A 26,538-nucleotide genomic window follows, 5' to 3' on the forward strand; every position below is an offset into this window, starting at 1 on the left:
GGTCCAGGGCTGGAAAAAATATATATATTAAGAACCCCTGCTGTAAAAGGCATATCTGCAGAATTAGCATAAAAGGCAAGTTTTCATCTACCGCCTTTAAAACTGAGAGCCCTCAGGAGTGTGCTAACAGAATAATGGACTTTTTAAACTTTTTGACTTCATTTTCCTCTCTGTGGGCATGACAGGTAAGACAGAGACTCTGGATGTGCACTGAGAGTGCATGTTATCCACTATTTAAGAGGCATTTTGAGTACATGAGCTCTGAACAATTTCAGTTTATGCCAGTAAAATGTGACAAAGACCAACCAAGTGAGGCATTGCCTTGCTATTTTATTACAGATGTTAATGATATGTCATGGTTTGAGATTAATGTGACGTCCGTAAATCTCCAGCTACATAGTATTTCGCAGAGAGGGGGGTTCCATTTAATTTCATAGAAATGGCAGATAAGGAATCATTCTCACAAGTGAAATTAGGCAAATTAGCCAGAGGCTTTCTTATTTAATACAAGACTAACTGGCTGTTGGAAAGACAGGGATAACATTAAGGATAAGGATAACTTAACAGACCAATGACTGTTAAGTTATCCCCTAATGTTATGTCTTCAAAGTGTAACCATCCTTAGAATTTACTTTGTTGGCTTGTTTTGTTTTGTTTTGAATTTTTACACATTTAACTGATACCTTTAACCACAAAGAACTGGAACGAGCCACCAAAAAACTGTTCAGAGACTTGCTCAAAGGCACTTCAGTGACACAGAAGGCTGCATTTCGGTGATAATAAGTGGAGGGTGCACTCAAGCATAGCCAACGCCTTCCTTTCCAGCCCACTAGCTCAGGTGCTCGAGCCATGTTTGTTGATCGTGTTAAAACTAGCTGCTGCTACTGTAGGCCGTCTGTCTGATGTGTAAATGGACTGTAGGAGGGTGTGTTTTTCATTCTGTTTTTGTTGTGCTCACACACACAAACACAAACACACAAAATACCACCATGCATACACATTTAATGTCTGCGAGGTTATGTCAGGATACAGGCATGGCTGTCTTCACCTGCTTACACTAGACACTATTGTGTGTAAATTATTCATTGTGTGTGTGTGTGTGTGTGAGAGAGAGAGAGAGAGAGAGAGAGAGAGAGAGAGAGAGAGAGAGAGAGAGAGAGAGAGAGAGATCCCAGTTGACTACGGTGGCATCCAAAGTAAACAAATGGATGTCAGCCAAGACAATGGCCTTTTTTCACACAGACAAATACACATGCATATAAATACGAGTCTCTCAATCCCTGGCTATCATTGGGCCAGATGCAGCAACACTGTTTTACATTTCTCTTGTATTTTCTCTTGAAAAACATAAGAGAAGTTAACTCCCAGTGCACCAAACTTAATCATCCAAATCTGCTCTTATCCAGGTAGTTCTCTGATTCAAGCTTCTTTATGAGTCCTCTATGAGAGTGAACTAAATACTTTTGGGTTGGGGACTGCTGAAGAAGGATTTGAGGAGCAGCAGAAAACTGTGATCACATTTTTCACCCTTTTCTGACATGTTATGACCCAAAGAGAGAATTGATTAATCGTGAAAATAATCGCTAGATAAATCAATGATGAAAATAATCTTTAGTTGCAGCTCTAGTCACACATGCATGCAACTAACCCCTACTGTGGAAATCAAATTATTAATATTGAGCTAACGCATCCTGTTCTTAGGTAAGGTCAGTGGTTTTCAGATACAGTTTTTAATTCAGTGATGGTATGTCACACATGATTAAACATGGCCTCCCTTTACAGGACAGGTGCATAAAAACCAAAGGACCCTTATTTAACAAAGCAAAGTGAGAAACCTATTTCACACACAGTCCCACAAGGGAGCTGTCCAGCACAAACAGAGGCTATTTTTTGCACTTGGAAATTTTAATATACGGTGATTTGTCTAATCATTCAATTTCCATCTTTTTTCATTATTACTGGATTCTCAGGAACAGCTTTTGCACTTCTTCTTTGCACTTGAAAAAAACTCACCACTTTTCACTGTGCTATACTCAATCGCCTCATTTTCTGCTGGTGTTGCATGTTATATTCTCCACGCGACTAGTGTTATTATTACTAGCTCTGTCAAGGAGATGGCGGAGGTAATATAATTGCTGAGTCTGTGTGCCTGTCTGTGAGCAAAATACCTCAACATGATTTGAAAGTATTTACATGAAACTTTGTGGAAAGGCTGATCCTGAGCCAAGGAAGACTTCAGTACATTTTCACACCAATCAACTAAGAGATACAAGGAGAAACACTACTACTATGATTGTGTTGCAATTTGCCTCACTCACCTCAGCGCCATGTTTGGTTAACTGGCATCACGTGGGGGATGAGACACAGAAGAACCATAGACTCCCATATTAAAACTATTAGCGTAAAAATACTATTTAACTAGTACTAAATGAAATGACATACAGATCACACTTTTGTCATTTCACAGCTCTTAGCAAAAGACTTTAAATGTTTACTGTGGTTTTCATGGTATGAAATAAAATGAACAGAGGTGAATGACTGCTCTGCTGAACACAGATCCATCTAGTTGATGTATACATAACACAACCTGTGTATGTGATACAACTGATTTTAACGTGTGTATATCAGATCCGACCAGCTGATGGAACAGAGACGTACCACACTATTGGGTGAAGGCAAATACTGCATCTACCTCCACGGTGGCTGTCCCTGTTCCAGTGAGCACATTTTCTAGTTATCATTATTATTTTCAACTTTTATGTATAGTCTCCCTTTGGCTCTTTAATTGTTTCACTGTTGCTGTACATTGTAGCGAGATACTTTGGTGTGATATTGCACTTTAAAAAACTGAATTGGCCAGTTTGGTTTCACACTATGAAAAAAATCCTCTGAACCCTCGTTTATTTGCGCGATACTTCTCGTCAACATTGTCAGAGCTGTAAACGGACTGATGAAATCTCTGTAAATAGACCAAAGTGGTTTGCATGATGCAGTCTCCAGGCCCCCGTATTCAAGGAAGCTGCCTGCGTGAGTCTGTGTTTATGGTTCATAACTGAGCTCGAAAACAGCTTTCACATATGCCTAAAAGAATGAAGTGTGAAAACCCCATAGTCATCTACTGCTGGGTTTTCAAAGCTCAAAGCCTTGATCATGGGTATACCAACTGTAGTTCACGGAGGGATAGGAAAATACTTCTCATTCACTTTCACTGCCCTATACTTCCAAACCAGGTTGTGGTTTGTGAACAAGCTTGTATTCCTTAACCGATGGGCCTCAGCTTGCCTCTGCTAATTGAATTCACAGCATTTTATCATTATATTATCACTATCCATTAAAATATTTTTGAGAACAAGTACAAAAAATGAATATACATACGAAGTATTGAAAAGCCTGTGAGGAAATCAAATTAAATGTACAAACTCACTAACCTTTCTGGATATCAAACCCGTCCTTCCCTCTCTCTTTCTCTCTCACCCTCTACCTCATACTCATGCTATCTCTCTCATTCTCTAACCCCCACCCCCAAGTTAAGTGTAATTGTGTATAGCAGATGTGAGAGGGGTTGGGATGAGGTCAGAGCAAGGATCACCAACTAATTATGGTGCTGAGGCGCTCAGCCTCCGTCAGATTGTTTAGAAAGCATTAGGGGGGAAACAAGGGCTTCCCTGGTGCGCCGCACATAATTAGTCTGGAGCCAAGGTCACTAACACACACAAGCATGGGCACAACAACATTCACACAAATACACAAACACACACAGTTCCTCTCTTTTGCTTTCTCTTCTCTCTGTCTCTCTCTCTTTCAATCAGGGTCACCAAAGCAATCATCTATTAATTAATTAAATAAATAAGCCTCTCCAAGAATATGTGTGTGTGTGTGTGTGTGTGTGTGTGTGTGTATGTGTGCATATGTATGAATGTGAATGAGTGCATTTTTGCACACCTGACAAATTTTTATTATATATTAGCTTTTGCTTCACTTATCGCAACTCACATCTTTTCATTTCTCCTTAATTCATGACTATGACTCCTTTCACTGCCGAAACCTTCGCTTCCACTGACTATAAAACTACGTGTGTGTTAGCTAATGATCTCATTTCAAAACAGACCAATGTAGTTGTTTGTGTGACTTCACATTAGGATCACTGGCCCACTGTGGTGACCTGGCTCATACAGCACTTGCTCTCCTGTGCCAGACGACAATGTGGACAGGAGCTGCGTTGACACATGGTCACACAGACGCCAGTGACACGGGAGCCATACCTATCAGCACCATACAGCCTTTTGGCAGGAATACTGATTTTCCAATATCAGAACCTATAGGAATAGTTCATGGATAGGTAATATTTATGGGGTTCACGACCACAAAATAGTTTAAGTCATCATGAGTGGCTGCAGTGGCTTGCAAGGCAGCATACCCACAGCTACACACTGTCTCTCCATCAGACAACGACTTTTTGGTTTTTGCCGGCTCCAGTCTACTTAGTAAAAGGGATAAAGAGACCATTTTTATGTTATCGTAGCTTTATTCTTTTTTTAATGGCTCCTTATTTACTTGTTTTTAAATATCTTCAGTGTTGACAAGTCTGGCAGCATTGGTGTATTTTTCATGTTTATAGGGTTAGGAGTTACAGTCTGCAAGCACACCTGACATTGTGGTATATCTTTGAACAGACATGAGTGACATCAGGCCCATACCTATCAGCGCCAAACAGCCGGTATAGTCGGTCTCCTATTTTTGCTAAAACACAGTTTTTCTTTTGCTGACTGTGTCCTTAGCTCTCCACTCCACATATGACCTCTGACCTCTGATAAAAAGTCAGTAATGTTGTGTAAAAAAAGAAAAACGCTCGTTGAGACTGACCTACAGACAGTGCCATCAAGCTACATGCCTACCCCCTACAGATGTTTCCACTTTCATCTGGAGCAACTGCTGCAGCATTAATAGTTCCATGAAGCGGTACTAATACCGCGGTAAAAGAGGAGGGGGGAGTGCACGGTGGCTTCTTTAACCACCACTAGCTGCAGTGCACACCAACAACCACCGCATGGAACATGTGAGCAGTGCAGACTGCAGTCTCTCTCTTTCTCTCTCTCACACACACACCCCCACAACTCCACACACACACACACAACCACAAACACACAGAGTCTCACTGCACATTTTATAAAATCCTGCATGACTTTCATTTTACACTGAATGAATTTTAAATTACATTGTGGATTTACACAAGCACAGATGGCTATAATGGCTATATGGCTATTTAATATTTCAAACAGCAGACTATATAATACACAAAAATTCCATTATCATATTGTTATGGCTATCTGGATATTTGTGTTGACAGCGTTTGTGTTTGTTTTTGAATCATTCATTCTATGTGTTGTTTCTTGCAAAAAATCTTGCAATTTTTGTTTGTTTTTCGTCATTTAATCATTATCAGACCTATTATTAATGATTATTAGACCTAGCCTATGATGTGCCTTTATAGCCATAGGCCTATAGTAACCTATCTTTTAGCATTACAGGGCTTCCCCTCTTTTTTCTTACTTTTCTGTGACACACAGCAATTTCAGATTTTATGCAGTATTTGTCAGTCACAATGTGGCCGTTTCAAGCTCAACATGTGTAATCATGAGCACTTTCCTGTCTCAGAGGCAGGCAACCCGCAACACCCACCTTAACACTTTGAAACGAAAACTAAAGTACACACAAGATGTTGAGCTAGAGTGAAAAATGAGGGTCACTGCAATTGAAATCCCCGTAGGAATAACTTACTCTGTGGCCCAGAGAATGACATACATTAACGTCTTAATTCCATCATCCGCTAAGTGGGGGGTTATAGGCTACTACAGAAGCAACTACAGTGATGTGCACTAAGCCTGACTGCACTTTTTTTTTTTTTTTTTTTTTTTTATTTTCATTCTGTTAGAGTACCGTAATAGAGAACCTAGGCCCTACATATGAAAAAAGTCTTCATTGTAATAGTATTGTTTCAAAATGCCCGTATATTTCAACCACAGTTGGTTTTCATCAAGGACAAGACAACCACCTTCAAACACACCCAGAAAAAATAGCATTACAGACATTACTCTCACATTTACAGAAGAACAGTTGATTTGTCAAAGGGGGAACTGAATGAGTGAGACAAAAAGAAACAGCATGCCCTCCCTGAACAACTAACACTGACTGTGCCCTTGTCCAAGGTGCTGAAATCCCAATTATCCAAGTGAACCAACAAGTGGTGGAACAAAAAAGGCCGTGGTTATACTAGAAAACTGGATGCAAGTGCTGGGAACGAGCATGTTCAGTCAACTTCACAGGGATGAATGAGAAGGAGAAACGCTACAAATAAAACTGCACATGCTCACAGATTCAATCCACTTACTTTTCTGTCTGCCACGCACTGCCCATAGTAGCTACACCGTTCATTTCCTGTGTGGCTACAATGATTACCATTACAACCAATACATGCATCGGAAACTCTACTTGTCTCTTAATGGAAAAAGCAGGGATGTCTGGCGCGTGACCATGATTAAAATTATGGCATGAAAGCACCATTAAATATTTGGCATTGCCAGAGCATTATTAAATTTTTGGCATTACAGGCCTTACTAACAATTTGGCATTAAGTCACTTCCTTTGTCCAGCTGCATTAAATCGTCACTGTCGCCCAGACAACACTCACAAAGAGAAACTAACAAGAGTCCAAGCGAGCTTTCTAGTGCAGAGACATATACAAAGGCACAGACACTTACACTACAAGTACTAAGGTCACTTATGTAACCTATGTAACTATGGCTAATGCATGATATTGTATGAAAATGGAAGAAAGCAAATTGAGACGACTAAACCTGTGTGTCCCTGTATTTTAGTTGTTAAGTTAATGTTGCTAGCAAGGTATGAGCTACAAAATAGCCGCATGTTAAAAAAACAAATTCATTCAAACATGTGCCATCTTTTCCTGCCTCACAGCTGGAGGTAAAGCAGCACCTCTCAGTCCCAGTGTCACTGCCGTTCACATAGGTTTTCATCATTTGTGTATGCGGGCTGCAACAAATTTCATACAGGTTTAAAGCTCATGTGACCACGCCAGAGTCCATCTGTGTATTTTATTGTGATACGACGGTTAGCATGGATCACGGATGACTATGTGTCTTACCCTCTAACACCTAGCAACCAAAGTGCATTCACCACCTATAGAGCTGAGCAACCAAAGAAACACATGTGTGTAGAAACTCAAAAAATTTGTTGACTGAGAAAAGGTGGCCATGGCCGTAGATTCAGCTGTCTTCAGATTTCTGTTTCCTTATTTCCCTATCAGTTTGTCTTCATTCTATAAACAATGGTCCTGCCAGGCAAAAGCAAGCCAATTAGACTTATTCAAAGCTTCCAAGTTCTCAACAACTTTTATTTGAAAGAATACATGAATAAATGTCTCAAAAGCGATGCCTGAGTGTTCGTTTTTTCTTGTTTACTTTCAATTAACGCTGCCTTTTTAGCACATGAAAGCTAGCTTTGTTGACTCAGCAATATAAGAAAGAAAAAAGCCTCTCTGTTTATTCTTAGAGTTATTTATATGATGCCCATTTGGTAAAGTATACATTAGTGAAACAGCCTGTTTTCTAAAAGACCAGATAAGAAAACATAAGAGCTCTAGCAGGAGAAATGTAGATGTAACTAACCCTCTTGCCAGACATTTTAATGAATCCAATCATCAAATGTCTTATTTTCCTTTATAGGTACTGGACAGATTAAGCTCTCTCAAATAGCTATAATGCTGGCCTCTTTAGGTAAAAAAAAAAAAAAAGAGGAATGTCTATCTCAAGAGTTGATTCAAAGTGGTTATGAGAGGATTTCATAATTACAGTGTTCTTATGAGGTTTAGCTAAGTTAAGGTTTTAAGGAGGACAAGTCATGTTTTATAAAGATGCTAGTGGTGAAAACAGGTTGTTGCCATTCTTTTATTATGATTACATAAGTACTAGTATGTCATTTTAAGAAAATTTTCCTGGTAGATACTCTATTGGCTGATGAGTGAAGTGTGCTTTATCCATTTGGACAATTTTATTGGTTGTTTATAAATGATATTCATGAGTCTCTTATAACCCCGATGAAGGTCACATGCCAAAACGTGCCTGGTTTTAAAATAAACTGTTCGTTTCAGCACTGCAAGTGTGACTGGATTCCTCTGATTCTCAGTTGACCATCAGCCAAGTTGACCACAGGCTGTGTGTGTGTGTGTGTGTTTGTGTACGAGACTGGCCCTGGTACACACCGAAAGGCTACACCGCTAATTAGAAAGGAATCAGCAGTCAAGCTAAAGTTAAGGCAGTGGGGAGAGCAACACTTATCTACCAGACCAGACCAGACCAGACTAGAGGAGCCTAGACGCATACTAAACAAAGCTAGCAGAGATAGAGAGAGAGAGACAGGGAGACAGAGAGCATAAAAGAATGAAAGAAGGACAAGGAGAAAGTGAGTGATAGAGAAACAGAGAGTAAATGGGAGAGAAATATAAAGTGAAAAAACAGATGAGAGAGAAAGAGTGAGAAACAAAAAGAAGTATCTATTGCAAATACCACCTGGGAAACTGTGACTCTGATTACACTCCCTTATTTGTGAAGCCAAAGCAGACAACTGTGTGTGTGTGTGTGTGTGTGTGTGTGTGTGTGTGTGTGTGTGTGTATTTGTGAAAAAAAGGTAGAGACAGGGAGAGAGTGTGTTTGAGTGAGGTGTCTGTGATCGTAAATCAATTGAAAACAGAGACAAAGTCAAACTCAGGGGTATGAGTGGCAATTAACACAAAAGACAAACCCTGCACCAAAAGATGCGTTTTTGTGTGTGTGTGTGTGTGTGTGTGTGTGTGTGTGTGTGTGTGTGAGGAAGTGAGAGAGAGAGAGAGAGAGAGAGAGAGAGAGAGAGAGAGAGAGTGATTAGATGAGAGCTTGAGTACATATTGAACGAAGATAGTTTGTGTGTGCATTTTGATCACACCATGTGCTCTTGGAGAGGATGAAGCAAATACTTGGAACTATTTAACACACACACACACACACACACACACATACACACACGTTTACCTGGATGCCATCCAGCAGTTTGCTCATGCACCAGAAGCTGTCGGCTTCTATGTTCCTCAGAGCCTCTTCCTGGAGACTGGACACGTCAAAGTTTTCCACCTCCTCCTCTATAGAAAGACAAAGAGACAGAGATAAAAAAGTGAGGGGGAGAGATGAAGAGGGTACGGAGAAGCAAGATGGGGGGAGGGGGGGATAAAACAGATTGGTAGGGAAAGAGAAATGAAGCGAAAAAGGGAAATGGAGACAGAGAAGGAGGAGGAGAGAAAGGTCGTGAGCGATTCAAGTCTACCGACACAGCAGGGGCTCTGCCACGAACCCACCACTCAGCGACCAAATAAGAAGAAATAAGGAGGGAGGGATGGAAAGAGGGGGAGGACAAAGAAAACAGGGAGGGCAGGAGCAGGGGAGAAGATAAAGGTAGGGTAGGGTTTGAAAGAAAAGTAAGAGAGGAAAAGGTGAACAAATGGAAGAGAGATACAGGGAAGGAAGAGCGGTACGTGGGAGCGAGTGGGAGGGAAGTTAAGAGTGAGGTAAAAGTGTTTGTAGTAGAAAAGCGGGATGATCATCGTCTTTTAAAGCAGTGGTTCTCAACCTTTTTCCAGTCATGTCCCATTCTGCAAATTTTAAAACCACACACGCATCGTAATAGGCACTTCTTAGGTGGGGACAGGCAAGATAATCAACATTATATTGATATCATGATGGAAGACTAGACATTATGTGGGAATATGGATGGCATAGTATCGTTATATATCATACAAATGGTCTTGTCCTGGTTTTAAAGGCTGCATTACAGTAAAGAGAGGCAGTTTTCTGAACTTAATTAGTCTGTTCTATTATTAGCCTGCACCTGCCTGGTCATCACATCCATATTATTACTGTGCCCTGCCGCATGTTTCTTGAGTCCTGTTATTTTGCTTGTTTGATGTATATTCCTTTTATAATATTCCTCTTTCTGTTCTTGACTCGATTCACTGTGATTTAACTAACTGACTGTATTTGATCTCAGCTAATTGCCCACTCGGCACCCATTGCACTCCCAGCTGGTCTAGAGGGGGTTTTTCCCTCTGTCAACTAGCCCGTTTTTTTTTGGGTTTTTTTTCTTGCTTTCTATGAGGGTTCAGGTCAGGGGGTGTTGTTTTATTTGTTATAAATTGTGGATATGAGGGTCGTTGAGACCAGCAGTGATCAAGAGCTATGAGCAAACTTGAACTCACTAATGATTATTTATCAAAAATCTCATGTGGATATCTTATGAAAGCATCTATGATCATCCTTACAATATACCCACAATATGATATCAGTGTGTTTGGTCAAAGACATTGAGATATTTGATTTTTTCCATATCACCAAGGCCTATGCAAAAAAAAAAAAAAAAAAAAAAAAAAAAATCTCCATTTCCACTTGTCCGTGTTTAGTCTGCTCCTATTTGTGTTTACATTGCCACTTGAGAGCCAGTGATGCCTGTCTGGGGATATAATAGATTTTTTATTTTTTCATAAAATTGTTTCCACTCGACTTTTCAACCAGTGGGGAGAGAGAAACAGGAGGTAAGAGAGGAAGGGGGAGCAATATAGAAAGCAATAAGAATGGAAGGAGGTAGCGAGCCAGTGGGACCATTCACTAACTGGGCTACACAGACAGTCTGTACATAGATATAGCAGGATTAGGTGTGGATGGATCCCAAAATGCTGTAACACTGCAATATGAATTTCCCAGCTGTGGGCGCATCAAGTCACCAGTCATCTCCGGTGGGTGACTTCAACTCTGGGTGTCATCTGATGTCATTAATGGCAGCAGTGTGTGACGGACTGCAGGAGCTTTGACGGGCTTTTGACAAGCCACTGACAGGCAGTGGAGAGGATATGGGATGAGACTGATTAACAATGATCTAGAGAGGGAGAGAGAGGGAGGGAGGGAGAGAGAGAGAGCAAGAGAGATAGCAAGAAAGAGACGGTGAGAGAGAAAACAAAGGGCATGGGTGTCTGTGGTCATAAAACCAAAATTTGGAATCTGGCACATGTATTTGCGTGCGCTTGTGTTTTCCTAGTACTTTACACATGAACACACATACACACACACACATACATACATACAGAGGACCTGGCAGCTCTGCTTGGTATCCTTGGCAACCCCAGTGGAATGTTGTCAAGGTTGTAGTGAGCATGCTCAGTCTGACAGACAGACAGCCAGGGAGTTGGCACTGGGCCACAACTACAAAGCCACTAACAACTAGCTTGTGTGTGTGTGTACATGTGTGTGTGTGCGCCCATGTGTGTGTGTGTGTGTCAATGCTCATTCAACAACCTGCCCAAGCTCTCTCATCGTTGTCTGGCAGTGAGGTAAGGATGGACAGGAAACAGAAACGGAGGTGGGGGAGTTGGGGGGAGTGAGCAAGCGGGCGAGAGAGAGAGAGAGGGAGAGAGAGAGAGAGAGAGAGAGGAAAAGAGAGCGAGATGCTACAATTCCTCCACTTTCAATGAGACTTGTAATCATCTGATCACAGGAGTAAGGATGAAATGAGAGCTTTAGGCACACAAAAATTGCATTTCGCGCACATCACAATCAGACCTTTAATACCAGGTATGGAAGTGGATCTGGTGCTCAGAACTCATTATAGTCCTATCCAACCACAATGCTGATATACGAAATGAACGGACAATGTAATATGGCCACAGCAGACATATCATTACTGGTATGAATACTGGAATATTACCACTACATATTGAAACTGGGGCATTTTGTTGGGATGGATGCAGAGGAGTGCTATCGCAAAATGTGTGATTTCAGTGCTGTCAAAGACATTCTGTTCTGCAAAGTTATGATCAATTACAGATATACTTATTTATTTGTTCATTTATTTATTTGTAAGGTTATCATCGCAAAATCATCACAATCAAAATTATTAGTATAGGCATACCGAGATGTAATCTCATACAATGTAGTGAGATCTAAAAAAATCACACTGCAATCACAAGCATAACCATTGCCAGAGAAACAAAGGTCACACACCAGGTAAACACTGAGAACAAGTGACAGCTTACAGCTACAACTGAGGCCACAGTAAAAGTCAATCACATCCAAATGCTGCTGCTGGGGCAGCAAAAGTTCTCCTCCTGTACAGTGGACAGAGAGGACGCCACCGTCTGACCAACCTGGAGTCAGTACTTGACTTGACTGCAGCATTATGGCAATGTGGAATACAGTGAGGCCAGATGAATACAGCTGTCTCCCTGGGGCACAACGGCTGTGGGCACCACTGACGGCATCAGATTTACAGGTGAAATGATTAATTGTAATGTGACTGACCGGCAATTCACACGATGTTGTTGTTGATTAAGAAGATGGTGAAGTCCCACTGTTGCGCCCGTTTTGGGAGACCCCGAGTATCCCAAAGCCTACAATCAGTATTTGTTGTGGCTACAGCCGAGCTGTCGGGCCTGCTTCCAAATCTGGACCTTGACTCTACAGCAGATTAGAAGGGACAGCTTCCAAGTGTCCAGGGGTTGTACTGGAATTGGGCATAGCTCATGACAATAACAAGGGCACAGAAGAGGAAGGGCTATGAGGAGGAGAGATTGAGACTATGTAATGGGACTGGCTGTGTTTACCACGGCTGCAAGACATGGCAACAGTGCCCCCTATGACTGTTTGAGGAATTGACGCTAACACCAATACCTGACCTGACACGGATGAATGCTTGGAAAAACAAAACAGTCAAAGCTCAGATTGTTACTCATTCCTGTGGCCAACTAGTCCACATGGCTCTCTCTGTCCACTGCTTCAGGCATAAAACACTCAAACCTTGTGTGTTTAAATGTCTGGTGAGTTAACATCTGGTATTTGCTCTAAGTGATTTCACTTAAGTTTCTATGACCCACTTGGCCCACCTTCAAACCGGGAGTCCCTTGGTAACCAAATGAACTACAAGGCACACTATTAGCTCCACCTGCTTGCGCACACAGAGAAACACAAAAAAAATGAAGAGCAGAACCGATTATGAAGCAATAATTATGAAGCATTTGAAGACATCTGTTTAAAAGGACCAAGAATTTTGAGAATGGAATCGTGTCTATTTCTCCGATGTTTGTTTTCTTTCAGATCCTCAAAGCCAGTTTTTGGCTGAATTTTGAGTTTTGTGTGTTTATACTGTCAAAAAGAATGAGCTGACAGAATGAAATGAAAGATTCATTTGGAAATGTTTCATAATGTAAACAAACAGTGGGGGTGCCGCAGAGAGAACAATGCCATGCACACACACTCACACACACACACAAACACAAACACAAACACACACACACACACACACACAAATGCAAAAACCGGGGCTGAACTAAGGTAACAACAGAAAAATTTGATCTTGGGTGACAAAATGCCACAACAGACCTCAGCATGGAAACGCAAAACCAATAACTGCAAAGGACAGTTTTTATAATATATGAATCTATCAAAACTCTCTCTCACCTACAACCCAGTCGTCCCTTTGCCTTTTCCCAATTCTCCTGACATAGTTTCTGCTCTACCACTTCATGGACCCTTTTTGTCATCCATCCTCCTCCCTGTTTTTTTTTTTTTTTTTTCCCTCAGCTTTCTTCTGACAGTCTCTTGATCTCTCCTCTGGCCATCAATTATATTTCTCCTCTCCCAAACACCCTCCCTTTATCTCCTTTCCCCTATACAGTCATTTGACATCTCTTCTGTTGGTACTGCTGCCCTTCCCCTCCCACCCTCCTCCTACTTCTACTCTCTTTCTATTGGCCGCTGAGCCAGTTTCCTGCCAACCCCTGCGGCTCATTTCCTGTTTGTCCTGGCGCAGGGGGCAACTTGTCCAGAGAGACCAACTGCTCGGTCGCTGCCAGCTGTGAGCACTTGGCACAGCTTGGCATGGAGAGCCGGGTTACACCTCCGGAGACTGAGAGAGTGCAGGCACGTACACACAAGCACATGGGGGCGCACACACACACACACATACACACACACAAACAGACACAAACACATTCAAGCCAGTGCTGCCATCTGCCCTCTACGACTGTGGGCCACACAGTAATGTGATGTAAGATGATGAACGAGCTAGTTCAGCCTGATGTAATCAGTGTGTGTGTGTGTGTTTGTGTGTGTCTGCATGTATTTGTGTGTGTGTAAAAACAGCAATTGGCAATAAAAACAGACCCGTTTGACAACCTTCTGTTTGTTTAGATTAATCAAACCGGAGTCGTCGACCGCCAGAGACCACGCCATTGGTTTTAACAAGATTTCAACATCCAAAGCTCATAAGATCACACAAAGTGGAGCACTCATTATTTATAATTTACAGCAGCGGTTAGGTTGAATCTAATTAATCTAATGACTTACAATCTGGATGCTCGATCCAAACATGTCAAAATTCAGTTTCCACCTTCCAAATGACACCTGAGTGATACCGCCCAAGGCTCGACACTTAAAAATGAAATACAGCTGCTGGTCGCGAGTAAAACGTGTGATGCTCCCACCTCTCATTGCAGGTTTCTGTAACAACAAATGTGATTTCCCCCACCGTGGCTCAATTAGTGTGACATCAGCGGTGTTAATGAGAGCTGAACATTTTCCAGAAAGGTGCCATTCATACTGTTCGATAATTAAGAAGGGAGTCAACGTGGAGAACCTGGGTGTCACCACACACACCCATGCGCACGCGTGTACTGACAGAGGAGCTCAGAGTGTAATGAGAGCAGAATAATGGTAGTGTGTGGAGACAAGATGTGAAGTTATGAAAATAGACAGCTGGAGGTGAAGGAGGGCAGTGGTGTGTGTGTGAGAGAGAGAGAAAAAGAAGGAAACAGACAAAGTTTAAAAAGAGGGGAGATGAAAGAAAGTGAAGTTTTTAGCTTGCATGTCACGGCTGTGACATGAACATCTTGTACTATTTCTCTTGAAACATGAGTTCCATGATCTTTAGGGTTCATGAATCCCTGAAACTCATTTTGAAACTCATTTACAGCCCACAGTCTAGCCCCCCCACCCAAAAAAAAAAAAAAAAAAAACATGTGACAATGGGGAAACCGTGCACTGTCTTTCCTTTGCTGATTGCTGGGAGTTACAAGGTTTTTCATCCCACCGCACTAAGCTTCCTCCCTCATCAAAGCCTTGAACCTCATCCCAGCCACTGATAAGGAATGCTTCAAGTCGTACAATCTCCACAATCACTCCAACAATGCTCTCATCTCTCACTATCTATACCATAGGCCGTGCGTCCATACATCAAACAGCAGGGCCCGCAGCTGTTGGCAACATAATGTAAGTCCTCGACATCAAATGGAATAGAGCTATTAATATCATATCTGCCCATGTGCAGACACATAATGATGCACCACCCCCAAGGTAGGATGACGTCACATATGAGGAAACAAAAACTGTTTAATGTTAAGTGAGGCCACTATCGTGCGCGTTAACTGTTACTACTTCTGCCAATATCAGTATTCACGCTAAAATGCTGGCCTGCGGCACGTGTTTGTACGCCTGTGTGAGAGTGTGATGGCACATGTGTGTGGATGTGCGATGTATGCAAATGTGTGCATAGCTAGCGCCATCGCCGGCTTCACACTCGTAACCATGGCAATGCCGGGGAGAGGCATCATCGCCCGGATGAGGTTTGTGATTTCCTCCACTGCTTTCTAATTCCACAGTGATATGAGACAGGGGCACCCACACAAGATGTGCAGTTTGTAATGAACTAAACAAGGAAAAGGCAGGCTTGCAAATTAGCAGGAACTTAGGGAATACTTTGTCCATCTACATGCACGTAACACTTTCATCCTTCTTTTACCTACTGGTCATCTGTCAACTTTTTAAGGCAACTTTTAATTTACATCCCTCATGTTTTACTATATGACCCTCATGCACTGTATTTATTATATTTTGTATTTACAGCACATGTATGGGTGCTCCATGTTCGCCAAAGATAAAATGATGTTACTGCCTGCATTAGTGGACACATTTTTGTTTAAATCTTGAATCTTAAAAACGTTAGGTGATTCCAACTCGGTCTTCTCTGAGCCACTGTTGTCAGTTTACATTTATACAACGTACCTAAGCTTAGAGGTATGCAAACGGTGGGCAGGTCTGCAGGTCATGCAAAGATCTTATTATTTTTCTTTTTTTTTCTTAAAAGCTGCTGGCAGGTGTAGGGGAGACTGTGTGAAAAGTGTGGCCATGAGATGGGCTTTACAGAACACATTCTGGCAGCTCTGCAGCTCAGATTAAACTGTCTGCACCTGTCATCTGATTGCACATTTGTGTAATGAGGCCATTTAACCTTCACTGACCATCATTCTACAGCTTTCTAGGCCTGCTTTCTAGAGCCATCAAAAAGTATCTATTGAAATAGACCTTAATCCTTAATGAGAATACTAATTCCTCCTTTCCACGGATAAAAAAAACATTAATATTAATGAGTCCCTAATGCACTTTAGGCTCTACCGTGCACATGTCTATTCAGTAAACCTGATTTTTGAACTGTACATGATTTTGGTCACGACTTAATGGGCCAGCGGAACAGCAGGGTACAGAAGTTTGCAGATGCAGGAGGGTATGGCAGTAAACTGTGTGGGAGTGAGCAGCACAAAATGCAGCTGTAGGTGCGTGTGGTTGTGGAACAGATCCACACAGCCTATCGGAGGTTAGATCAAAAGACAGCCTTGGAAATTGCTTTGATTATTTGTTACAGAAAACATCGGGAAGGCATTGACACATATCTGCCATACAGTAATAATATGATTGGAAATGCTTTTAAAAGTCAGCTGCAAACTGGGACAAATACTGATATGAAATGACTTGGTAAAAAAAAAAAAAAAATCAGTCTTGAAATGTTGTAATTTGTATGTCCATAGTGTGTGGATATGTGTGCGGGTGTGTGTGTGTGTGTGTGTGTGTGTGTGTGTGTATGCGTGCGCTATTAAAGACTAAGGCTCTGATTTACTGGAGGTTGTCTTGGCACAAACCAAATGTTTTCTACCTGCTTAAGGCGTCAGTTGTTTTGAATGGAAAGGGCATCTCGAACACTGTGAACATCATTAAGAACAGAAGAACAGTTTTAGTGCTTAATGTACCAAACACTAGAAGTAAAAACTTTCTATTTTTTTTTTTTTTTGTAAAAAGGGTTCTCAGTGGTCACTTAGCAATAAGAAAAGCTACAACCAGTACTTTTCCAAACATTTGATTACTGCTAGTGCCTGAAAACAAGATGCCAAATGTGAAAAATGCAAATGTGCATGTGTATGTCTGTGCCTACACATGTGTGTGTCTCAGGTAGATCTGGCCTGTTTCTTTCAACAAAAAATAAAGTTTTTTTTTTTTTTTTTTTTTTTCTTTCTTCAAATCACTTAGGATGTCTCTCCTGTCAAGTTGGCACTTGCTAAATCTCCTGTCCTAATGCGGCAGACATATTTAGGAGATGAAGGAAAGTTTCCAGAGATGTAAGTGAAGGATCAGTCCATTAAGTCATTAGTGTGTGTAATCTGCAGGCTTAGTTAGGGAAAAACCATTAGGCACACAGTAATAAGCAGACGTTATGAACGGCAGCAGACACAATTAAAACACACTGGCAGAAGACGCACAGAGCGGCATAGAGACGGCTCAAGAAGTAATCCTGTTCTGCTGCGTATGAATTATTTGCATGAATGTGTAGGTGTATATTTGTGTCGTGTGTGTATGTGCAAAGTGTGTGACTGTGTGTCCATGTTTGAGGGTATATGCATATGTTTGTGCATGGGCATTTGTGTGTGTTTGCGTGTGTGTGAATACATGCATGCCTGATCTGTCTTCATGCATATACATTTGTCTCTGACAACATGTATATCTGCATACATGCATAATAGGTATTTGTATGCTCACCTTTTAGTGTGTCATGAAGTGACAGGTACAGTGGCTTCAGAAAGTATTCCAACTAGGGATGCTCCGATCTGGATTTTGGGTGCCAATACCAATTTTTCTTTTTTTCCTTCCTCAAGACTGGATGATTCCAATACCAATTTAAAATCAGAGCATCTCTAATTCAGACCCTTAGCTTTAAACACTTAGGCTAATTTAAAGCTGACTGAATTTATGTTGTCATCAATCTACACAAAATACCTCATAATGAGACAGTAAAAAAAATAAAATATAAAAAATAAAAGTTGAATTTTCAGAATTCAGTACAAAAATGTAGAATAGTGCACTCAGCAGGGTGCAGGTCTGGGGGCATGTGGGTGGTGAACAGAAACTACTGGGCAGGCTGTGTGTCTGCATGAGAGCAGTGGAATGAAGGAGAGCCAATATGCCGAGTACGTTGTCATGCCACCATAAGTGATCAGTCAACCATCAAAGGCATTTTAGCAGCTGGCTGACATTACTGAGGGTTTTCAATTGACCACAACCTGTAATTCTCTGTTTGAATGAATATAAGTTATCATTGTTTTACTTTAGATTTCAAACATGGACAGGAACAAGACCAGTGATGTAAAATGCCAATTTCAAAGTGAAAATGCCAACAAAAGAATCTACCAACAAATGTACCTCCTTCGGCACTTATATGCTAACTTTTGAATTTCTGGCAAGAACACATAATCGTAACTGTGTTTGAATCCTTGACAGCAAGAAATGATCAGTTATCCCTGAAGTAAAGCAAATAAACAAATAAATGAAAGAATGAATGAATGAATGAATGAAAACAAGGCTCCAAACTGAATCAATTGTTGATCACTTCCAGTTCTGCCTTAAAACAGACAAATATGCACACACACACGCGCACATGCACACATACGCACACACACATAGATACACACTACTGAGCACATGATCCCCTCCAGGTTGCCACGTGGTAGAGATAAAAAAAAAATAATAATAATAAAAAATTTATAGAATTTAAAAAAAAAAAAAAAAAAATACAAATATGATTTACACTAGAAAACGAGTGTTTTTTTGTTTTGTTTTGTTTTTTTTTTTACATCCTTTGTTGTGACATTCCACATTTAGCTGAGGATGCACCTGACCTCAATTTGATCATCCTTGAGATGTCTCAGTAACTTGATTGTAGGCTACCTCTGGCAAATTCAATTTAGTGAAAATGATATAGAAGGGCACACACACTCGATGTAAGGTCCTACAGTTTACCGTGCACACCAAAACAAAAACCGAGCTACATGTTGCTTCTGCCTGCAGCAGGACTCAGCACTACTGGCTGTGGCTGTCATTCAGAATCATGTTGAGTGTTAAGTTGACTTGATCAAGCACTAAATTGAGGAGCAAAAACAGTATTTATCTCTAATGTGAACAGGCCTGAATAACCCTAAGGGGCCCAGACTTGAACCCCACTGACAATCTGTGCAGAGACCTAAAGATCACATTTCAGAGACACTCCCCATCCAGCCTGACAGAGCTTGAGAGGATCGGCAAGGAAGAAAGGCAGAAACTCCTCAAATCCAGGGGTGTGCAAAGCTTGTGGAGGCGTACCCAAGAAGACTCAAAGCTGTAATCACCGCCAAAGGCGCTTCTCCAAGGTAAAGAATACTCGTGTTTTTTTTGTTTTTTTTTTTTATCTGAATATTCATGTAATTTAGAATATAACTAAAAAAGAAAAAAAATTCTAAAAACGTGATTTTGCTTTGTCGTTATTGGATACTGTGTGTAGTGCAATGGCAAAAAAAAAAAAAAAAAAAATCATTATAAATCAGGCCTGTAACACCACCGAATGCTGGTCTGAATACTCCAAAGGCTCCGTGCATGTGCATTTGTCCATGTATATTTGTATGAATGTATGTACAGTATGTGTGTATGTGTGAGCACGAGCATGCAGACATGATGCAACTCAAAGCACCACACACCACCACCATCACAGCGGCACGGTAAGATGACTGTTTCAATTGCCTCCAATTGCATCAGGTCAAGCGGAACGCGTCTCGCTGGTGACAGAATGATAAAACAGATTTTTTTCTTTTTTTTTTCTACTTTTTCCCAATCACGCAGCCGACAGAGAGAATGAGAAATAGAAAGAGATTCAGAGAGATCTGAAGCTTCTCGACAAGGAGAGCTTCAATTTATGGCTTTTTATAGTCGAGTAATTAACTTAATCTAAAAATATTCAATAACCCCCGCGATTATTCACAGAAGATAAATCACTTTTTGACAGGACTATTTCTCTGAATCATTTCTGAGCTCTATTGCTTTTTATCAGGAGCGATGAGAGAATCTATGGTGATACTGGGAAATAAGATCTAGCCAAATGCAGATGAAAGTGCCGCTATTGATTCTCAGCCCTGTCCATCCTATTTCAAGCACTGACAATGATCTCTGTGATTGCTCTGGCCAATGTCCACACCAAAGACCCAAACATAAAAGGTTTTCAACACAAAATTAAAACACAAAAAAGTACATTCACAGAGACTGGATAGAAACTGAAAGGACGATCAAGGATAGAAAAGTACAAGCGAGTAAACAGCATAAAGCATCAGGTAATTTTCCCATTTACAGCAATATCGCAATTCATGTTTTCTGTCTCATCCTAAAACAGTGACATTTTCTTATGTGGTTGGCAATAACCGCACCATGTTTGTCTTTTCCCCTTTAACATATTTGTTGTTTTTTGAGATACACATGCATGACCAATGCAAACTACCTGTCTTAAAACACAGGCATGCTTCTTCTCTTTCCATGGGCTGAAACTCCACACCATTTCCATATAGCAATGATGTACAGCTCTGTCTAAGTACACATATAGAAGTGTGGGAAGTGAAAATTCACAACTAAGGTGAGAAAATGCAGTTACATCTTAACAATAATTCAACCTTTTCATGTTTTTTTTTTAATTACATATACCCCTATAAAGAACAGCAAAAAAAAAAAAACTGTAAGAAAGTTTTGTTTTTCAAGAGCTGTGATTCACAATAAAGTACAAACTTCACTCCTACAAGTATGTAGGAGTGAAATTTCACATCCTTAGCCACATGACCTTAATCCACAGCTTGATGACCACAGTGCTGTGGTAAAAAAAAAAAAAAGAGACAAAAACAACAAAAAAGAATAAATAAATAAGCAATTTAAAAATGCTCACTTATAATAGGATACAATAAGCCCGGTGGATGAATTGCCACTCTTAGCAAAAGCATGCGCCCCTCTCACATGAATCAGAACAGCATCACTCGCTATTTACGAGTAAATGCTGAAAACTTATCTCTTCCTCACATTGTCCCCTCCTTTCTGAGCAATATACCCTCTCTACACACTGGAACTGCTCTCTAAACAGAAATAAGCAAACTAAAATCCTTTCGATTAATCTCTTTAGCTCTTATGCTACTTTCTTTTCCTGGCATCTCTCTGTCTTAAATGACCATTGTTGGCTTACAGTACTGTTGTCGGGGCACTAAAGCTCTGACCCTTGGTTTAGGAGGTAAGGCTTATTCTGCTGCTGCACCCATTGTAAGCCGCTTAGGATAGCAGCACAAACTAAATGCCTAAAAAGTATAATGTAAAATGTAAATGTATCCCATCTGCCCGCCAACTTCCTAAACCACTTCCAGCCCGAGTGAATTTAATTAATGGCTTGGATTTTGTTGTTCGAATCAACTAAGCAATATGTTGTTTGTTTCATCGGTTTATTTTGTGTGTTTGAGATGTTCTCTTGGTAGGTGGACACATGGAAACGCAATATCCACCGAACATGATGAACACAATCCACCTCCGCGCATACAGGTTGTAGTCGCATGTTTGGTTTGAGTTAAAATTCAGCAGCATGGAAACCAAGCTATTATCAGTGGAATTAAAGAGCCAAACATTTACATAGACATGAAACCAGATTAACAGCGATGTTGAGGGAACGCTCTTTTGTGAGAGACAGAGAGAAAGAGACAGAAAGAGAAATAATATTTTTAAAAAAACAAAAGCAAAAGAGAACAGATAAGGGACAGAGGGTGGAAGACAGAGACACAGACATGCAGCGAGAGGGGGAGATAGGCAGAGAAATGAGAGGGTCAAAACCAAAAGGCCAATTCAATTTCTCCAGTCCAAATACCATTACTTAACCCAAGAAATATGGCGGCAGTGCTCTAAATAAAAAAAAAGAAAAGAAAAGAAAAAAGAAAAGAGTAGCAGAGACAAAGAGACAGCTGGGAATGGAAGAAGCAAAACGAGACACAGAGTGAAACAGAAAAGAAACTTGAGGACAAATCTCAACAATAAAACATCTTTACGGAAGGAAATTCAGCATCAAGCCAATAAAATCACCAACAGGTTAAAGTTGGAGAAATTAGCAAAAGCAAAAAGGAGATAAGGAACACAGAAGGGGGAGAGAGGACAGTGTTAATGCTGGATGTCAGCAGCTGTGCTCGGGCAATTACTTAGCAGCTCATTAGGACTAATAAGAGCCGTTAATCAGAGAGAGACTTCGAATGTGAGGCTGGAGCGACACTGGCCAGACCGTAGGGAGGGAGGAAGCCGATATTAGTTAACAACCTACTAGCCGAGATACACTCCACAGACTGCTCAGTCCGTAGAGAGAGAAACGGGCAGCTGGATGGATGGATGCAGAGGTGGAGAGACAAATAGGAGAGGGTGTAACAGGAATGAACAAGTGGAGAAGAGAAGAGAAGAGAAGAGAAGAGAAGAGAAGAGAAGAGAAGAGAAGAGACGAGAAAAAAATAACTAAGGAGAACAGAACAAAATAGAAAAGAACAGAACAGAACAAAAGAAAAGAAAAGAGACAAGTGAGAGAGTGAACAGAAGCGGAGAGAGGAGAAGCAATAAAGAAAGAAAAAGAAATGAGACAACAAAACACAGAATAAAGATGCTGAACGGGACAAAAGTGAACACAGTAAAGCAAACCAAGCCTGCCTGACCTAAAGTGAACCGACACTCACTGCAGAATACGCTGCTGCATGAAATGATGGCTCAGGCAGAATATGACTGACATCGGCATTTCTGTTTGAATTTCTAAACAGAGGGAATTTTAATTCAGCGACTTAAGCTCTGATTTAATTCATATTTAAATTCCTGTTGACTTCAAGCCCATTAAGATTCAGCCCTCCTCTGTGTGTAGGAGATATCATCCACAGTCTGCACTGTGTGTGGTGTGTCTATTTGTGGCAGATCTTGTACTCAATCTGTGTGTGTGTGTGTGTGTGTGTGTGTGTGTGTGTGGTGTTATGTTCCTGCAGGCATGTCATCACAGCTGACTGCCAATATGTTTCCATCTTCCCAGCTTTGTCCGTGGGTGCTCCACCTACCCAGTCTGTCGGTCTACTCTCTCTCTCACTCTCTCTCTCTCACACACACACAGACATACACACACACACACACACAGTGACAAGGCAGGGATGTTGTCTATGTGTGCTTTAGTGTGTGTCCCCGGCCCCACATTGACCTTCTGCAAGTCTGTCTTCTCCCTCTATGTTTAAGGTTGATGTTTCAGACTGATGTCTGTGATCACCCTGGCAGGGGTTATATATTTAGTGATTTACTTTCACTAATACTCTGCTGGTTGCACATTAGTGCCGTTCAGATCGTCTGTCACAGGCAGATGCTGTCAGCTTCCAACAATAAAGCTGGCTGATTTCATCTGCATGGGCAAAACCTGCTAGACTAGAGCGAGATAGGCCTTTTTTCCTTAGTGAGGCACAGACACATGTGAAAAGAATAATACGCACAGAGGAGAGGGTATGAATACAAGTAGGGTGTCTGCAAGCTTCATCAAGTCAGAAACCTTTTTAATGCCAGTCAAAATGACATATTGAAATGACAATTGAAATAAACACGAAAATAAAAATGACTGCTGATTGGATCAAAATATACTATAGGTCTCTATGACTGGGCTTTCTCACCAGTAAACAGCTTCAGAGCGGTGAAACATTCCCAAAACGTGTAAAACATAATTTACGACTTAACAAATGTACGTACGTACATAAGTGCACCAAGCTACCAAAAATGTCTACACAAAGAGAAGAAGAAACAGGCGTTAAGGCATGTACTGTAAACACACACACACACACACACACACACACACACACACTGGCTGACACACACAGGCACCAACACAAGGTTTTCTACATGTGCAAACACACACAGATTAGCCAACAACTGGCTGGTGCCAAGCAGGAGCTTACCCAGGCAAAGTCAGCCGCAGAGTTTCAGAGGCCAGTGGCTCTGTACAGATCTGTCAAAGTCACTTAGCACACTGACAGTAGCACATAAAACTAAAACCTGTCACAACTAGGCTAATCCTCAGTCAGAACTTAAAAAATGACAGAGAATTCAGTTCATAAACTGAAGTCTGCATGACTTATAAATGTGGCTTTAACATAATTTGATGTAGCACAACTTAAAATAACTACTTGTAGAGTATGTTTTGTGACCACAGAGCCAAACCTTTGACAATGCCATCTGAAAAGAAAATAAAGGAAATGAAGAACCCTTTTCACATACTTAATCTTAATTTCTTTCTTTCATTCGTTATATATTCTGATGACTAGGATTTAAATTAGGTGCGTTTTGAATTCAGCAGAGATTCATGTATAACTGATCATTAGCTGACCTCTCTATTATTTCAATGCATTGTTTTAGGCTGCCCTCCAGGGTAGATCTCTCTTGCAAATGAGATTTTAGTTTCAATAAGCCTTTTACCCAGTTAAACAAACAAACAAATACATAAATAAATAACACTTTTCTTGCAAAGACCACTTTTGGTCGCATTTAGCGGTTATTTCCAGGATGCTGACAGTATGTAGAAGTTGTGTGTATGATTTGCAAATGTGTCCTAGACAGAAAGCAGGTCCTGCTTAAAGTAGCACCTTGAGAAATGACATGTGTCTGGAGATCTGATCACTTTTAAAGGTTTACATACACCACTTTTCAAGGCGTTGTCCCTCCAGTCACTGAGTACGTTTACATGCACACCATATTCCGGTTCGGCTCAATATTCCGGTTAAGGTAACTGGAAATATTCCGTTTACATGTCACTTGGCATGCCCCTGTTACGTGTTTCGGCGTATTCCACTCTCTGACGTAATGCGACACTCAGCCGCAGGGGGCAGCAGAACGCGTATAGGCGTCTGGTCTGCCGGAAAAACAGACGAAGAAGTCTTCTTCCTCGTCTTCTTCTTCTTTTTCTTCTTCTTCTGTCGCTATTTCTATGTTTTCTCCCATCGATATCCTCCGTGATATTTAAGTCTTTCATTAGCTGAAGGTGGACTGCAGTCTCCTGGCTCTTGCTGCTGTTCGCCCTGACGTTTTCCCCGCTTGCAGGTAACCATAGCAACAAAGACGCCACAGAATTCCTTGTGAGTCGAGCATGCACAGTCGTGACTGAATATTCCGGTTCGGGGAGTTTTCCGACTAAGGTGTCTACACGCCCCAATATTCCGGTTGGAACAGGCATATTCCAGGGGGCTTATTCGGAATTCTCTCCAACCGGAATATGACCTTAATCGGGTTCGGTGCGTGTTTACATGACACGTGCGCAACCGGAATATTGCGAATATTCCGGTTAATACAGGAATAAGGTGTGCATGTAAACGTGCTCACTTAGAGGAGACCGTTTCCAGTACTTGTCTTACTTTACTGACTCATCTCCTCTCTTACTCCATATCCCTCCTTTCACCCCGATCAACCCCTGAATCTAACGTCTGTGAAGCCTAAAGCAATTTAGTAAATGTCTGACCCTTTTCTTTTTAAACCCTATTCCTCGGTAATTGACCCCCTCCATTTGGAGATGAGTCTGTGCTCTTTTCACGCTAAAATGCATTTGAATTTTAAAATGCATTTAACCCAGAAAATTTTAAGTTTGTCCTCCTCACTTCTAAAGTCGAGAGCCCCTGCTAACTAAGCACATTATCCTACAAGGACTTCTACTCAAATTTACAAAAATGCAAATAAGTGAAAAAATGATGATTTTACAGCACTGAGAGCACTTTTGTACCTGCTAAAAATCTCTCCACTGATTTTTGTTGTGATTTGTGAGCACTTTTACAGCTTAAATACTTTCGGGACAACCATTAACTTAAAAAAAAGTGGAGTAATTATATGGCAAGAAGGCGATGAGCACACACAAACACACCAGAGAACACGAGGTAAGCAGAAAAAACATGATGATATACAAAGAAAAAGCAACAGAGAGATATGGACAGATGTTAAAGCCACGTCTGAATGGGATAAAGAAGAGGGAGAGAAGAGAGAGTGTGATGTCATTTTTGCCCTCAGTGGGCATTTTTTGCCTCCTTGATCCTTTCAGTTTCACTACATTATGAAATAATACATCCACGCAGAATACTGGCAAATGCACATCCAATTTGCACCACAAATTTTGTTTCAAATATAATATACACATGTATAGTACCCCACTTCTTCCTCACTGCTGTTCACCCAGAGGTTTGTTAAGGGTTGGCATTTCTTCCACTGCTGGCTGCAAGTAGCTGACATTTTCTTCTACTTCAAGCTGTTTTCTCTCTGTTTCCTGATC

General features: G+C 41.0%; 1 protein-coding gene across 3 annotated transcripts in view; it reads right to left on the reverse strand.

Annotated features, from left to right (window-relative positions):
• Positions 1 to 26,538, reverse strand: part of tbc1d22a (TBC1 domain family, member 22a) — a 151,057-nt gene that overhangs the window by 65,236 nt on the left and 59,283 nt on the right. For all 3 annotated transcript variants that reach the window (XM_030045855.1, XM_030045856.1, XM_030045854.1), the window contains one exon: positions 9,084 to 9,190. In XM_030045855.1, coding sequence (XP_029901715.1) covers positions 9,084 to 9,190 — 107 coding nt within the window. The remainder of the gene's footprint in view (positions 1 to 9,083; positions 9,191 to 26,538) is intronic.

Source organism: Myripristis murdjan, chromosome 23 (assembly GCF_902150065.1).
Source record: "Myripristis murdjan chromosome 23, fMyrMur1.1, whole genome shotgun sequence".
NCBI classification, from domain to species: Eukaryota; Metazoa; Chordata; class Actinopteri; order Holocentriformes; family Holocentridae; genus Myripristis; species Myripristis murdjan.